We start from the raw sequence: 18,015 nt of genomic DNA, 5'->3' as shown, positions 1-18,015 counted from the left end.
ATTTTTCAAGTGAAAGTACATGTATTTTACTATAAAAGCCATTTAAAAAAACACACAGGAGGTCCTGTAAAAAAAAAAAAAAAAAAAAAATGGAGACCCCCTCAAATGTTATAGTTGAACTCGCACTCTGTAGGGCACTTTCAAGTGAATTTACTGCTGTATGCTAATACCCTTATATACCTAATCTATGCTATGGCCCCCCTTAAACTGGGTCTGTGCTCATTCAAAATGTTCTGGACACACCACTGCATAGCACCACCTGGAGTTTGACGCTATCGTCTCAAAATCTATGTATCTGAGCAATTGTATTGGTATAAAATAATATCCCAATTTTTAGCATACAATATACAGTAGCTTGTATTATTTATTTATTTTATATGTTTTTTTTGCTCATCTTTGTCAAGGGTGCCAATAATTATGCACCTGACTATATGTAACACAATGGCCATTGGCCACGGTGATATGGAGGTGTGACCATCACTGAATGAAGCCTGTGGATGCATGTAATATGTGCTGATTGTACACTGAGTATACAAAACATTAAGAACACCTGTTCTTTCCATGATGTCAACTGACTAGGTGGATCCAGGTGAAAGCTACAATCCCTTATTGATGTCACTTGTTACATCTACTGTTCTTAAAGGATGTTTAAGCCTTGAGGCAATTGAGACATGGATTTTGTATGTGTGCCATTCAGAGAGTGAATAGGCAAGACAAAATATTTAAGAGCCTTTGAACAGGTGCCAGGTGCAGTGTCCCATGTGTATCAAGAATGGTCCACCTCCCAAAGGACATCCAGCCAACTTGACACAGCATTGGAGTCAACATTACTGCGGAACGCTTCCGACACCTTGTAGTCCATGGGGGGGGGGGGGGGGGGGGGGGGCATTGTTAATGTTTTGTACACTCAGTGTATACTGATGTGGTTTATTGTGTATGAGTGTGGTGGAGGTCAACCGTGTAATTGCAGACTAGTGTGTAGGAGGCAGGAGTTTACTTTTTTTTACTCTGCTTGTGTAAAATGCATACACGAAACTAGGTCTTACTGAATGTTGTAGAATAAGAAGCACTTCCCTAACTCCTAACATTTCATGTTTTTTTTTGACAGAGTGGGCCAGGGCGGGTGAGTGGTGTGCACCGATGTTCGTGTGACTAAGTGAAGTGGAAAGTGATGTTTTTTTGCTGTTTTGAAGCCTAAATGGACGATAATGGACCATAGTGCTCATGTTTTATGATAACTGTGGCATGCTCCACCCCCTCGTGTCTCTGCATCTGTCTGGGCTTGTTTGCTAAGAAATAGCATGTTGCTGTGATATGTTTCATCGACACTGAACAAAAATATAAATGAAACATGGAAATAAAAGATCCCCGAAATGTTCCATATGCACGTATTTTTCAGAAAATGTTGTGCACACATTTGTTTACATCCCTGTTGGTGAGCATTTCTCCTTTGCCAAGATTATCCATCCGCGTGTGGCAATATCAAGAAGCTGATTTAACAGCGCGATCATTACACAGGTCAAAGGTGCTGTTTTGTCACACAACACAATGCCACAGATGTCTCAGGATTGTCCACTTGAATGTCCATATCGTAAGCCGCCTCCAATGTTGTTTCAGAGAACTTTGCAGTATGTCCAACCGGCCTCACAACCTTCGACCACGTGTATGTCATTGTGTGGGCGAGGGGTTTGCTTATGTCAACCTTGTGAACAAAGTGCTCCATGGTGGGGTTATGGGCAGGCATAAGCTACGGACAATGAACACAATTGCATTTTAGCGATGGCAATTTGAATGCGCGTGATGAGATCCTGATGCCCATTGTCATGCCATGCATCCACCGCCATCACCTCATGTTTCAGCATGATAATGCACATCCCTATGCCGATTCCGGGTTGAGCTGGTGGTTGTTAAGGAGCGTGGTTAGGGGGGGTCATGTTTCAGAGGACGCATGACTCCACCTCTCCCAAGCCCATTGGGGAGTTGCAGCAATAAGACAAAATCAGAATTTGGAGAGAAAAAGGGGGTAAAATACAAACATTTTTCATAAAATTAACAATTCCTGGAAGCTGAAAATGCCCCAGTTCTTCCATGGCCTGCATACTCACCAGACATATGTCACCTATTGAGCATGTTTGGGATGCTCTGGATCGACGTGAACGACAGCGTGTTCCAGTTCCCGACAACATCCTGCACCTTTGCACAGCCTTTGAAGAGGAGTGGGACAACATTCCACAGGCCACAAACAACAGCCTGACCAACTCTATGAGAAGGAGATGTGTCGCACTGCATGAGGCAAACGGTGGTCACACCAGAAACTGTCTGGTGTTTTTTTGAAGGTATCTGTGAACAACAGATGCATATCTGTATTCTCAGTCATGTGAAATCCATAGCTGAGGTCCTAATGTATTTATTTCAATTGACTGATTTCCTTATATGAACTTGAACTCAGCAAAATTGTTGCATTTTTCTATTTTTGTTCAGTACATAATCCCTTATATTTTCTTATTTTCTGTTCTTTCATCTGTTCTTTTCTCGTCACTTTTCATCCCCCATCTCTTCTCAAGCAGCACACAGCTGTCATGTGTGTGCATGTGTGTGTGGAATTGGGACCCTCATTCAGTGTTAATGAATTAACACCAGTTGTTATATACAAAGGGATTAACACGGTCCATTTGAAACAGAATTAATCCAACCTTCTGTTCTGCTCGTGTTGCTTTCAAGTTGTTTTATTGCGTCAATGTTCCCTTAATGGTTGCTGGTGGTATGTAGGCGGCATGTAAACAATCAGTCTTTTTCTCATCCTCAGCCTTCTTTCCTTCTTCTTCCTTCTTCTCTAAACTTCCACAGTGCCATTACCACTGCAAAGTACCGTGGTTTGTCATACATTGTCAGAGCCTAGTCCAGTTGAATCACCCAGGGCTTTAACAATAATACAAGGAATAGATCTCTCTCTCTCTCTTGCTCTCTGCATCTCTATCTCTCTCTGCATTTCTCTCTCTCTACTTCTCTCTCTCTCTCTGCATTTCTCTCTCTCTGCATTTCTCTCTCTCTACTTCTCTCTCTCTCTACTTCTCTCTCTCTCTACATCTCTCTCTACATCTATCTCTACTTCTCTCTCTCTCTACATCTCTCTCTCTCTACATCTCTCTCTACATCTCTTTCTCTACATCTCTCTCTCTACATCTCTCTCTACATCTCTCTCTACATCTCTCTCTCTCTCTCTACATCTCTCTCTCTACATCTCTCTCTCTACATCTCTCTCTACATCTCTCTCTCTCTCTACTTCTCTCTCTCTACATCTCTTTCTCTCTCTCTACATCTCTCTCTCTACATCTCTTTCTACATCTCTCTCTTTCTTTCTACATCTCTCTCTCTCTCTCTTTCTACATCTCTCTCTCTACATCTCTCTCTCTCGCTCTACATCTCTCTCTCTCTCTCTCTCTCTCTTTCTACATCTCTCTCTCTACATATCTCTCTACATCTCTCTCTCTACATCTCTCTCTCTCTCTACATCTCTCTCTCTCTCTACTTCTCTCTCTCTACATATCTTTCTCTCTCTACATCTCTCTCTACATCTCTCTCTCTCTTTCTTTCTACATCTCTCTCTCTCTCTCTCTCTTTCTACATCTCTCTCTCTACATCTCTCTCTCTACGTCTCTCTCTCTACATCTCTCTCTCTCTACTTCTCTCTCTCTACATCTCTTTCTACATCTCTCTCTTTCTTTCTACATCTCTCTCTCTCTCTCTTTCTACATCTCTCTCTCTACATCTCTCTCTCTCGCTCTACATCTCTCTCTCTCTCTCTCTCTCTTTCTACATCTCTCTCTCTACATATCTCTCTACATCTCTCTCTCTACATCTCTCTCTCTCTCTCTACATCTCTCTCTCTCTCTACTTCTCTCTCTCTACATCTCTTTCTCTCTCTACATCTCTCTCTACATCTCTCTCTCTCTTTCTTTCTACATCTCTCTCTCTCTCTCTCTCTTTCTACATTTCTCTCTCTACATCTCTCTCTCTACACCTCTCTCTCTACATCTCTTTCTACATCTCTCTCTCTACATCTCTCTCTACATCTCTCTCTACATCTCTTTCTACATCTCTCTCTCTCTTTCTTTCTACATCTCTCTCTCTTTCTTTCTACATCTCTCTCTCTCTCTCTTTCTACATCTCTCTCTCTACATCTCTCTCTCTACATCTCTCTCTCTACATCTCTCTCTACATCTCTCTCTACATCTCTCTACTTCTCTCTCTCTACATCTCTTTATCTCTCTACATCTCTCTCTACATCTCTCTCTCTCTTTCTTTCTACATCTCTCTCTCTCTCTCTACATCTCTCTTTCTACATCTCTCTCTCTACATATCTCTCTACATCTCTCTCTCTACATCTCTCTCTCTCTCTCTACATCTCTCTCTCTCTCTACTTCTCTCTCTCTACATATCTTTCTCTCTCTACATCTCTCTCTACATCTCTCTCTCTCTTTCTTTCTACATCTCTCTCTCTCTCTCTCTCTCTCTCTCTTTCTACATCTCTCTCTCTACATCTCTCTCTCTACGTCTCTCTCTCTACATCTCTCTCTCTCTCTACTTCTCTCTCTCTACATCTCTTTCTACATCTCTCTCTTTCTTTCTACATCTCTCTCTCTCTCTCTTTCTACATCTCTCTCTCTACATCTCTCTCTCTCGCTCTACATCTCTCTCTCTCTCTCTCTCTCTCTCTCTTTCTACATCTCTCTCTCTACATATCTCTCTACATCTCTCTCTCTACATCTCTCTCTCTCTCTCTACATCTCTCTCTCTCTCTACTTCTCTCTCTCTACATCTCTTTCTCTCTCTACATCTCTCTCTCTCTCTCTCTCTCTTTCTTTCTACATCTCTCTCTCTCTCTCTCTCTTTCTACATCTCTCTCTCTACATCTCTCTCTCTACACCTCTCTCTCTACATCTCTTTCTACATCTCTCTCTCTACATCTCTCTCTACATCTCTCTCTACATCTCTTTCTACATCTCTCTCTCTTTCTTTCTACATCTCTCTCTCTCTCTCTCTTTCTACATCTCTCTCTCTACATCTCTCTCTCTACATCTCTCTCTCTACATCTCTCTCTCTACATCTCTCTCTACATCTCTCTACTTCTCTCTCTCTACATCTCTTTATCTCTCTACATCTCTCTCTACATCTCTCTCTCTCTTTCTTTCTACATCTCTCTCTCTCTCTCTCTTTCTACATCTCTCTCTACATCTCTCTCTACATCTCTCTACATCTCTCTCTCTACATCTCTTTCTACATCTCTCTCTACATCTCTCTCTACATCTCTTTCTACATCTCTCTCTCTCTTCTCTTTCTACATCTCTCTCTCTCTTTCTTTCTACATCTCTCTCTCTCTCTCTCTTTCTACATCTCTCTCTCTACATCTCTCTCTCTACATCTCTCTCTACATCTCTCTCTCTCTCTACTTCTCTCTCTCTACATCTCTTTCTCTCTCTACATCTCTCTCTCTTTCTTTCTACATCTCTCTCTCTCTCTTTCTTTCTACATTTCTCTCTCTACATCTCTCTCTCTACATCTCTCTCTCTACATCTCTTTCTACATCTCTCTCTCTACATCTCTCTCTACATCTCTCTCTACATCTCTCTCTCTTTCTTTCTACATCTCTCTCTCTCTTTCTTTCTACATCTCTCTCTCTCTCTCTTTCTACATCTCTCTCTCTACATCTCTCTCTCTACATCTCTCTCTACATCTCTTTCTACATCTCTCTCTACATCTCTTTCTACATCTCTTTCTACATCTCTCTCTCTACATCTCTCTCTACATCTCTTTCTACATCTCTCTCTCTTTCTTTCTACATCTCTCTCTCTTTTTCTTTCTACATCTCTCTCTCTCTCTCTTTCTACATCTCTCTCTCTACATCTCTCTCTACATCTCTCTCTACATCTCTTTCTATATCTCTCTCTCTCTTTCTACATCTCTCTCTCTCTTTCTACATCTCTCTCTCTACATCTCTTTCTACATCTCTCTCTACATCTCTTTCTACATCTCTCTCTCTACATCTCTCTCTACATCTCTCTCTACATCTCTTTCTACATCTCTCTCTCTCTTTCTTTCTACATCTCTCTCTCTCTTTCTACATCTCTCTCTCTACATCTCTCTCTCTACATCTCTCTCTCTACATCTCTCTCTACATCTCTCTCTACATCTCTCTCTCTCTTTCTTTCTACATCTCTCTCTCTCTTTCTTTCTACATCTCTCTCTCTCTTTCTACATCTCTCTCTCTACATCTCTCTCTCTACATCTCTTTCTACATCTCTCTCTCTCTACATCTCTCTCTCTCTCTACTTCTCTCTCTCTACATCTCTTTCTCTCTCTCTACATCTCTCTCTCTACATCTCTTTCTACATCTCTCTCTCTCTCTCTACATCTCTCTCTCTACATCTCTTTCTACATCTCTTTCTCTCTCTCTACATCTCTCTCTCTACATCTCTCTCTACATCTCTTGCGCTCTCTATCTCTGCATCTCTCCACTCCAGTAACAATACACGCCATTGTGTGTTCTCTCCAGACAAGGTTCTCTCTTTCTTTCCCAGACATTTGTATTTTTCTGTGAATTGGTCATCAGCTGGCTCTGTGGCTGGCAGGGTTTTTTTTTTCTCTTCCTGCCCGGAGGCAATCTGAAGCAAATAAGTGGAGCGCTGTAGAGAAAGGTACTGCACTGATCGCCCCTGGGTGATACTATCAGATAGGAGACATAGACATGAGTCAAGATTTGTGTGTGCCTCATCCCCTGCACTGATAGCTTCAATATGGCACACACTCCTCCACTCTTTCTTTTTTAAGCTTTATTTAACCAGGGAAGACATTGGGATGACATGTTTTGTTTCCAAGTGAACTCATGTAGTCTCTCTATAGACTGCGTCGTCCCTTACAGTTGTGGATATGGAGTCCTAAATGATGCATGAAACAATCAATTAGCCTCGGGACCAGTGCTAATTACTCCTACCGGGTTTCCCAGGTCTACTGGCAGGGGCCGATGGATGCCACTAATACAATAACACTCCTACAGTAGTACTATTTACTTATTATGAATCATTAACCATAGACAAGGCTGGAACAAGGCTGGAAGACAGTAGTGACAGTAGACAAGACAAGACAAGGCTGGAAGACAGTAGTGACAGTAGTGTTGAGTCTCTATTAGATGTGGTGTTGAGTGTAGTGTTGAGTCTCTGTTAGATGTTTGTTTAACATGAGAAAATCTCTTCCCCTTTCGTCTCCCCTCCTCCCACTCTCCATCTCCTCTCTTCCACTGTCCTTTCCTCCTCTCTGCTCCTCCTCTCCTCTCTCTGATAATGATCCAGCTAATAACACAGTCAGATATGAACAAAAAGGTAATGGTTTTCCAAGTCCTCGTAGTCACTTCCTTAGTGATTTCCTGCTTTACTGTTTGTTCGCGAAAATCTTACTTGAGAAGAGCTGACTTTCTATCCGTTATTTTATTTTTTTTGTTTTAATTAGTTAGAATATTTTATTAGTGTATATTAGTATATTTTAATTAATTAGTTGCTTTTAGATAACGTTTCAAGGCAAACTAAAAAATCGCCCATATTAAAAGTTAAATTCTCTCTCTCTCTCTCTCTCTCTCTCTCTCTCTCTCTCTGTTGAAAGAGTAGCTTTTGGGGTTTGAGCTGGGTTAAAGCAGTAGAAACAATAGTGTTATCCCCGCCCCTGTTTCGGTAAGATGCTGAGGGACGGGGCTGGAGAAATGTAAACCGTCTCAAATTTATAGACAGATCTATGGATGCAAGGCCGGACCATCCCATGATATGAGAATTATACTTTTAACTATGTTTTGAGGCTATACAGTGTTTAACATTTTACTTTGTTTTGTTTACAAACATTGGTTCACAAACAAGCTTATATTTTGGGTACTGATGGGAGTACAACAGTTGAACTAAGCTCATTAGTTATTTATAAGTTATATTCTTTAAGAATCCATGGGTACATATCATTAGTTTTAAAAAATGTATGTAGCAACTGCTGATTGCCCCTTTTTAAGATCAGAACGGGCTGGCTAGTTTTCCTGGAGCCAATGGGGCAATGTTTCACTCTTACCTCACTGTGCACAGTCATCTGTGATTGGTGCAGAAGGTTCGACTGACCTTTAGCGAGAGCCCTCTGCATTCTAATGTGAATAATTAGATTGCATCTCTGAGTTGGATCTCCACTGATTTACAGTCTTTGAGTTATGTTGAAATAACTGAGTAATATTTCGTTTCAGACTGAGATACATTTCTCTGCTCTTTTTTTCTCTCTTTATCCCTCTCCTTCCCCTGTTTCTGGCTGTCCTCACACTCTCTGAACAAGGTGGAAACTCGCTGTGTGTGCACGGGTGCGTGTGTGTGGAGGCATCCATAATTCAGCCTGGCGGGCCACTGTCTGTCTATCTCCCTCTTGGCACAGAGAGCTGGACTAGATATGACTCCAATGCACGTCTGTCTGTCTGTGTCTCCCTCCTTCCCTCCTGGCACAGAGAGCTGGACTAGATATGACTCCAATGCACGTCTGTCTGTCTGTGTCTCCCTCCCTCCCTCCTGGCACAGAGAGCTGGACTAGATATGACTCCAATGCACGTCTGTCTGTCTGTGTCTCCCTCCCTCCCTCTTGGCACAGAGAGCTGGACCAGATTTGACTCCAACACACCACTGTCTCACCTCCTCTTCTCCTTGCAGATTTGTCCCTCTGTTCATTTCTCACAATATTAAACTTGCCTCCTCTCCACTGACTTCTGCAGCGTACCAATGCCCTTAAATATTGAGTGGTACTGTACATCTTGGCACTGAATTATACAGTGGGGGGGGGGGGGGGGGGGGCTTGAATTCATGTAACATGAGTTACAGTACAATTCAGTGAAGTTAAAAAAAAGGGGAGAAAAAGGGATGCGCTCAAACACATTCTTAGCGTGCAACCCGAAGCGTAAATGAGCGATTTTAAGACAATGTGTGATTTAACTCCGGGGGAATGATGCAAGCATCCCTCTGCTCCTTCCTTATTCCTCCCTCCTCTCATCCTCCCTCTGCCCCCCCCCCCTCTACCCCTAGACTCTATCCTTGATGCAGCCTTTGCCCTAACATGAAGTGACAGCTCTGTACTTCAGGCATCACTCCCCACCCACCCCTTCCTCTCCCAGCATTAGACCCAGGCTGTGTGTGTCAGTGTGGACTAGAGTAGCGCAGAGCCCGACCTGGGCCCTATACATCCATACCCACCTCATGGCTCCTATCCTGACTTGAACCACAGCCAACGCAGGCAGAGTGGCTCGGAGCTGGGGAGAGGAGAGCACAGAGCCCTTGGTCTGGTTCCTCCCCCTCCCTCACAATGAGTAAACCGGCTTCTTCAGGTCTGCTGCGCTAACGTGTGTCTGCGGGCTGAGCAGTGCACTCCGCATGGCGTCACAGGATGACAAGTCCAATGGTTCCTTACAGTACCTGATCTATTCAAATACAGGAGGTGGTGGAGAGGGCAAGAGGCTGTGTGAGCCACAGGGCACGGTACCTCAGCACTGTGTGCACTGACCTGTTGAACCTGTTTGTCTTGACTTCTTGGGAAATACTGTAAAAAGTGAAGGATTAGACAGTTTTTTTTCTCTCTCACTCTCTATTATATTGCATTTAGTGTCCTCGGGGACCAAGGACAAGGAGAGGTTTCAACTTATCCGCTTGCTTGAGCTATGATAATCAGAACATTATAGTGTTTACTAAAGTTCATTAAGCCGTATGTGTGTGCGGTAAACAAATAATTACCCTCCTCTTGCTTTTGCCTTCCAGGACCCAGATTAATTTCACAGTGGCGATTGATTTCACCGCTTCAAACGGTGAGCCACACACACACACACACACACACACACGACACTTCTCCTAATGCTCGACCAGGGCTATTTAAATGTGTGCAGATGGCTATTACAGATCACTTTATTCCCCCATCTCCATTATTTCAGGGCTCAAACCTAATTCTGTCAGAGATCACAGCTTAGTGGTGATTAACAGGAACGATTGTGCCTCTCTTATCCATTTTAAAAGGGTACCTGTTATAGCAAGGCTGGAAGGAAATGACCTGGGTCATGATCTCTTAGACGTTATAGTGAGGTTGACTGGGACGATCGCATCTCTTAGACGACAACAACAACAACAACAACAGATGGTTCAGTTCAAACTTAGATCCACTGATGACTCATAAGGGTTATTGCTTCCTTGTTTTTATTTGACGAGGTCCGATATGCAGGAGCTGATGTCATGGATCCAATAGGTCCGTTTAAAAGATCTAAAGGTCATATGTCACTATACTCATAACCACTGCAGCCACTGTGCTATAAAGAGCTTTTACGAGACACGAGTGAAATTATTCTCCTGCTATTATTGATTATGGAATGATGTTTTTGTCACTCATACTGTACCCCTACCCAGAGTCTTATATAGAGGGGAAAGGCAGGGAAAGAGATGTAACACGGTCTCTAGTGAAATCCTGTATTATGCTGTCTAAAAGTATCACCGTTTTGGTTGAAATCACAACTACCTTTCTGTATGGGCAAAACTCATAACACCCTATTCCACATATACTGCACCACTTTCACCCATAAACAGCATGGGCTAGCGGTGCACTACATGGGGAATGGAGTTTAATTTGAGACACAACCATTCCTTTTCTATATCTGGCTCTGTTCCATTATTGTACCTTGTTATTACTGTCCCATTACCGTACCTGTTTCCCAGGCAACCCAACCCAGCCCACCTCCCTCCACTACATGAGTCCCTACCAGATGAATGCTTACGCCATGGCCATGAAGGCTGTAGGGGAGATCATCCAGGACTACGACAGTGATAAGATGTTCCCTGCTTTGGGCTTCGGAGCCAAGCTGCCCCCTGACGGACGGGTCTCACATGAGTTCGCCCTGGTAAGTGACCTCTACCCTCTGAACCCTGGTAAGATGTTCCCTACTCTGGGATTTGGAGCCAAGCTGCCCCTTGATGGATAGGTCTCACATGTGTTCACCGTGGTGAGCGATGTGGTTCAGAAAGGTTGGAACAAAACCTGTGGATACTCCATCACCAGAGTTGTTCAGTCTTGGCTCAGTTGGTTAAATTGTGGAACCACATATACTTAATGTGTTCACCATGGTTACAGGCTTGTTTTGTTTACATCTGATCAGAGTCACTGTTTGTTCCAGTTAGCCCTGTGGACTCAGAGCTGCAGATGCACCCATAGAAGCATAAGTAATTAGACAAATGAAAGAGCAACAAAAAATGATGGCAAATGCCACATACAGTGGCTTGTGAAAGTATTCACCCCCCTTGGCATTTTTTCTATTTTGTGGCCTGGAATTTAAATTTAAAAAAATGTTTGGGGGGGATCATTTGATTTACACAACATGCCTACCACTTTGAAGATGCAAAATATGTTTTATTGTGAAACACAAGAAATTAGAAGAAAAAAAACAGAACTTGAGCATGCATAACTATTCACCCTCCCAAAGTCGATACTTTGTAGAGCCACCTTTTGTAGCAATTACAGCTGCAAGTCTCTTGGGGTATGTCTCTATAAGCTTGGCACATCTAGCCACTGGGATTTTTGCCCATTCTTCAAGGCAAAATTGCTCCAGCTCCTTCAAGTTGGATGGGTTCCGCTGGTATACAGCAATCTTTAAGTACCACTAACTTATACCACATATTCTCAATTGGATTGAGGCCTGGGCTTTGACAAGGCCATTCCAAGACATTTAAATGTTTCCCCTTAAACCACTCGAGTGTTGCTTTAGCAGTATACTTAGGGTCATTGTCCTGCTGGAACGTGAACCTCCGTCCCAGTCTCAAATCTCTGGAAGACTGAAACAGGTTTCCCTCAAGAATTTCCCAGTATTTAGCGCCATCCATCAATCCTTCAATTCTGACCAGTTTCCCAGACCCTGCTAATGGAAAAACATCCCCACAGCATGAGGCTGCCATTACCGTGTGTGGATGGTGTTCTCGGGGTGATGAGAGGTGTTTGGTTTGTGCCAGACATAGTGTTTTCCTTGATGGCCAAAAAGCTACATTTTTGTCTCATCTGACCAGAGTACCTTCTTCCATATGTTTGGGGAGTCTCCCACATGCCTTTTGGCGAACACCAAACATGTTTGCTTATTTTTTCTTTATGCAATGGCTTTTTTCTCGCCACCCTTCTGTAAAGCCCTGGTCTGTGGACTATATGGCTTAAAGTGGTCCTATGGACAGATACTCCAATCTCTGCTGTGGAGCTTTGCAGCTCCTTCAGGGTTATCTTTGGTCTCTTTGTTGCCGCTTGATTAATGCACTCCTTGCCTGGTTTGAGCGTTTTGGTGGTTGGCCCTCTCTTGGCAGGTTTGTTGTGGTGCCATATTCTTTCCATTTTTTAATAATGGATTTAATGGTGCTCCGTGGGATGTTCAAAGTTTGATATTTTTTTATAACCCAACCCTGATCTGTACTTCTCCACAACTTTGTCCCTGATCTGTTTGGAGAGCTCCTTGGTCTTCATGGTGCTGCTTGCTTGGTGGTGCCCCTTGCTTAGTGGTGTTGCAGACTCTGGGGCCTTTCAGAACAGGTATATATATATACTGAGATCATGTGACACTTAGATTGCACACGTGGACTTTATTTAACTAATTATGTGACTTCTGAAGGTAATTGGTTGCACCAGATCTTATTTAGGGGCTTCATAGCAAAGGGGATGAATATATATGCACGCACCACTTTTCTATATATTTTTTTTCGGTTGAAATATTTGAAACTAGTTCTTTTTTTCATTTCTCTTCACAAATTTGGACTATTATGTCCATTACATGAAATCCAAATAAAAATGTATTTAAATTACAGGTTGTAATGCAACAAAGTAGGGAAAAAACGGCAAGGAGGATGAATACTTTTGCCAGGCACTGTAACTGGCGCTCCAGGCAGGCTCAAACCCTCAACGTTTGAACGTCTCCTTAGTGGCTGTAGTGTGGAGGCTTAGGATGCCAAGTCCTGCCTGGCAGGCTAAAATACACCCACTGAGTTCTATGACCACCGAGGAGAACAGTAACTGTCCTTTATGCAAGGCAGAAATCATCGATCACAGACAGCCTTCCCTCCCCCTCTCTCTCCTTCCCACTTCAGCTCTGCAGAGTACTTTAAACAGTAGGATACCACTCAGACAGGAGGATGCCTCCAGCACGCTCAGCAGGGATTGCCCACATTTATCTCTCACTGGGCCTAAAGTTGTATTGATGAAAGCTGTTTATTTATCCTCCTCTCCCTCCCTTTTTTCTAGTTATCCTCCTCCATTCTCTTGCTTTAACATCATTTTTCATTTTTTATTCTCTTCTTTGCTTTCTTCTCCTGCTTGATGGAATTGATGAAAGATTTAACTACCCTCCTTCTCATTCTGTGTCTTCCAGAATGGCAACCCCCAAAACCCATACTGTGCAGGTATAGATGGAGTGATGGAGGCATATTACCAGAGCCTGAAGTCTGTCTGCCTCTACGGCCCAACAAACTTCTCCCCTGTCATCAACCACGTGGCCAGGTAAGGGGGCTATGAGGAACAAAGCTGGAATTAAACCAGCTTCGGGGTCACTTCAGGTTTTCGATTCATTTCAGTGAATTTGCGAAAGCAAATTGGAATTCAATGTATGAACTGAAAATGATATTACACACTTTTCCTTTCAGGAGTTTTTAGATTTACTTCCTGAACTGACTGAATACACAGAGCAGGCTGATAAAAACAGAGGCCGATACCTATAGGTCTTCCTTCATTGAATGTCAGATCACATTCCTACCGATGCACACCTAAACCTCCCAGGCATGAGCGAGCCAGGAGTCCAGAGTAGATCAATACAAATTCAGATGGCCTGAACTTGTGTATCGATCCACTGTCCTCTGTTCCAGTAAGAGCCATTCACAACGCAGGCTGTATGTTGAGATTGATGAGTCGTTTTCCTGAGAGCGAAAAGGACAACAGAGGAAGTCTGCAGACTAACAGTTCAGATGTGTCAACTTTTAAAAGTGAAAGTAGATTTTTCAGTACATAACTCAAGAGTATTATGCTGAGAATACGTTGGTGACAGTGTTTCCGGGCCACAAGATCAGACTAACGGAGACTTAACTGAGATTCTCCAACTCGTCAAAGTGTGACTGTGCTTCTCAGTGCATGCACAGCTCGCAGAGATAATTTCACAGTTAACAAGTGTGACTGTGTTGTAACATTCCACTGTAGAACTTGAGTCACACAGAAGTTGCTTCTGAGCTGTTAAATGAACGTGTTTTGTGACTTTTGCCACATTCGGTTCTTTAATTAACCTGTAAATGTGTTGTTTGTGTGAGTGAACAATGACTACACAGTCCTTCACACACACACACACACACACACACACACACACACACACACACACAGTCCTTAAACCTTAATGAGTGTGCCTTGATGAAGTCAAGGTGCTGTCAGAAAACTTGAGATATACAGGTGTGTTTGTGCCTGTTTGTTGTTGCTCGGAAGCCAAGGTAGAGATGTTGAGTTGAGGGGTAACAACCCAGTGCAAAATGTGTGTGGCTCTCGGGAATCCAATCATTAGTGTCACCCCTCTCCTCCCTTCTCCTCACCCCTCCCCTCACTCCCAGGCACCGCTGTCATGCCAGCCTCCTTTCCGCTCACCTCCTCTGTTTCTCACCTGTGCCACTCGCCCCTGCGTTTTAATAATGACCGCTCCACTCCTTCTCTGCTGTGCCCTCACGCTCCTCGCAGTTTAATAACCGTTCAGTTGGCTTCTCTGTCTCTGTGTCCGGCGCTGCGAGCACCAGAGGTTCTCTCTCCGCCCGCCTTACGTGTGTTTTGAGAAGCACAGGAAGCAGTCAGAGGCTAGGGCCCACGCTGTGTAAAAGTAGCTGCCAGAAATAATATCACTACCCCGCCAGTTCATGCCGGGTTTGAAAGGTTTACATCTGTAGGAAATAAAGACCATGTTTAATGTAGGGTTGTATGGGTAATATAAACACTTGTTTGGCTCACCTATGTACTCTTGTGTTTATCTCTCCTGTGTGTAGGTATGCTGCGTCAGTGAAGGATGGCTCTCAGTACTTCATCCTCCTCATCATCACAGATGGAGTCATCTCAGACATGGCCCAGACCAAGGAGTCCATCGTCAACGTAAGATCAACAACTGCTAGGCAATGTTCCCACTTTGGCGGAGACCACATTCACGGACAATTTTCCAAATCAACAATCTGATTGAACCCCGGCCCTAGTCACTAGATGGATAGTATGGACGCTAGTGGCTAAGACACACATCACTGTCTGTATTACCATAGTCAGGGGAGATTGGACAGGGGACTTGATTGGGGGTAGTGGGAACAGTAATGTAAATATGTATGCATGTATGTATGTGAGAGGTAAAGGCTGGCTTGGGATCAGTTCCTAGGGAAACAAGTAAACAAGACATTCTGATAAACTCATCTATCATTCTACAACCCTGGGGTAATACATCAAACTAACTCATCACTCAGAAAGACGGAGAGAGCAGAGGCGGGATTATGGCACACACACACACGTACACACACACACACACACACACACACGTACACACACACACACACACGTACACACACACACACACACGTACACACACACACGTACACGTACACGCACATACACGCACGTACACGCACGTACACACACGTACACACACGTACACACACACTCACAAACACGTACACACACATATTAAAGTGTTGGGCGAGTGTGAGGTGAGGGACTTGTTTATTCTCTCATCCCCAAATTCAAAGAGGCCCTCAGGAAGATATTTTTTACATGTTTTTTTTAATTAGATTTATTTAACTAGACAAGACGGTTAAAAACAAATTCTTATTTACAATGGCGGCCTACCCCGGCCAAACCCAGACGGCGCTGTGCACAGCCCTATGGTACTCCCGATCACGGCCGGATGTGATATAGTCTGGATTCAAACAAGGGACTTTAGTGACGCCTCTTGCACTGAGATGCAGTGCCTTAGGCTGCTGCGCCACTCGGGATACTATATCTCAGACACACTCCATGAATATTTACACATACAGTCATGGCAACTGTTTTGAGAATGACACAAATTAATTTCCACAAAGTTTGCTGCTTCAGTGTCTTTAGATATTTTTTGTCAGATGTTACTATGGAATACTGAAGTATAATTACAAGCATTTCATAAGTGTCAATGGCTTTTCTTGACAATTACATGAAGTTGATGCAGAGTCAATGTTTGCAGTGTTAATTAACCCTTCTTTTTCAAGACCTCTGCAATCCACCCTGGCATGCTGTCAATTAACTTCTGGGCCACATCCTGACTGATGGCAGCCCATTCTTGCATAATCAATGCTTGGTGTTTGTCAGAATGTGTGGGTTTTTGTTTGTCCACCCGCCTCTTGAGGATTGACCACAAGTTCTCAATGGGATTAAGGTCTGGGGAGTTTCCTGGCCATGGACCCAAAATATCGATGTTTTGTTCCCCGAGCCACTTAGTTATCACTTTTGCCTTATGGCAAGGTGCTCCATCATGCTGAAAAAGGCATTGTTCGTTACCAAACTGTTCCTGGATGGTTGGGAGAAGTTGCTCTCGAGGATGTGTTGGTACCATTCTTTATTCATGGCTGTGTTCTTAGGCAAAATTGTGAGTGAGCCCACTCCCTTGGCTGAGAAGCAACCCCACACATGAATGGTCTCAGGATGCTTTACTGTTGGCATGACACAGGACTGATGGTAGCGCTCACTTTGTCTTCTCCGGACAAGCTTTTTTCCAGATGCCCCAAACAATCAGAAAGAGGATTCATCAGAGAAAATGACTTTACCCCAGTCCTCAGCAGTCCAATCCCTGTACCTTTTGAGGAATATCGGTCTGTCCCTGATGTTTTTCCTGGAGAGAAGTGGCTTCTTTGCTGCCCTTCTTGACACCAGGCCATCCTCAAAGTCTTCACCTCACTGTGCGTGCAGATGCACTCACATCTGCCTGCTGCCATTCCTGAGAAAGCGCTGTACTGGTGGATCCCAGATCCCGCAGCTGAATCAACTTTAGGAGACGGTTCTGGCGCTTGCTGGACTTTCTTGGGCGCCCTGAAGCCTTCTTCACAACAATTGAACCACTCTCCTTGAAGTTCTTGATGATCCGATAAATGGTTGATTTAGGTGCAATCTTACTGGCAGCAATATCCTTGCCTGTTAAGCCCTTTTTGTGCAAAGCAATGATGACGGCACGTGTTTCCTTGCATGTAACCATGGTTGACAGATCAAGAACAATGATTCCAAGCACCACCCTCCTTTTGAAGCTTCCAGTCTCTTATTCAAACTCAATCAGCATGACAGAGTGATCTCCAGCCTTGTCCTTGTCATCACTGACATGATGTCAGCTAGTCCTTTTGTGGCAGGGCTGAAATACAGTGGAAATTGTTTTTGGGGATTCAGTTCATTTGAATGGCAAAGAGGGACTTTGCGATTAATTGCAATTCATCTGATCACTCTTCATAACATTCTGGAGTATATGCAAATTGCCATCATACAAACTGAGGCAGCAGACTTTGAAAATGTATATTTGTGTCACTTTTGGCCATGACTGTACACACACACACACACACACAGCTTGGGGTGAATCAACTTTGTTGTATAGGCTGTATAGGTGCTCAGTCAGTCACTCATAAAACATATTTCACAGACTGTCTGACAGAATCCTATGCATATGTATACTGTGTGACAGACTCAACTTTGTCACAGACATAATGAGGAGAATATGAGACTCAAATTTGTTTCCTCGTGTCCTATCCAGGCTTCGTGTCTTCCAATGTCGATTATCATCGTAGGGGTGGGACCAGCAGAATTTGATGGTAAGAAACGCGCAAACGCACACAGATGCACAAATGTACGTATGTGCACACACACACACACACACACACACACACACACACACACACACACACACACACACACACACACACACACACACACAGACACTCC

General features: G+C 43.5%; 1 protein-coding gene across 2 annotated transcripts in view; it reads left to right on the top strand.

The window, feature by feature from the left end:
• Positions 1-18,015, top strand: part of LOC139392515 (copine-8) — a 129,265-nt gene that overhangs the window by 107,063 nt on the left and 4,187 nt on the right. The window contains exons 14-19 of one of the 2 annotated variants that reach the window (XM_071140538.1): positions 1,109-1,123; positions 9,813-9,859; positions 10,755-10,936; positions 13,433-13,560; positions 15,072-15,174; positions 17,828-17,885. In XM_071140538.1, coding sequence (XP_070996639.1) covers positions 1,109-1,123; positions 9,813-9,859; positions 10,755-10,936; positions 13,433-13,560; positions 15,072-15,174; positions 17,828-17,885 — 533 coding nt within the window. The remainder of the gene's footprint in view (positions 1-1,108; positions 1,124-9,812; positions 9,860-10,754; positions 10,937-13,432; positions 13,561-15,071; positions 15,175-17,827; positions 17,886-18,015) is intronic. The other variant, XM_071140539.1, reaches the window with a different exon arrangement.

Source organism: Oncorhynchus clarkii, chromosome 33 (assembly GCF_045791955.1).
Source record: "Oncorhynchus clarkii lewisi isolate Uvic-CL-2024 chromosome 33, UVic_Ocla_1.0, whole genome shotgun sequence".
Taxonomy (NCBI): Eukaryota; Metazoa; Chordata; class Actinopteri; order Salmoniformes; family Salmonidae; genus Oncorhynchus; species Oncorhynchus clarkii.
The sequence above is the reverse complement of the archived record's forward strand: the minus strand, read 5'-3'. Positions and strand labels throughout refer to the sequence as shown.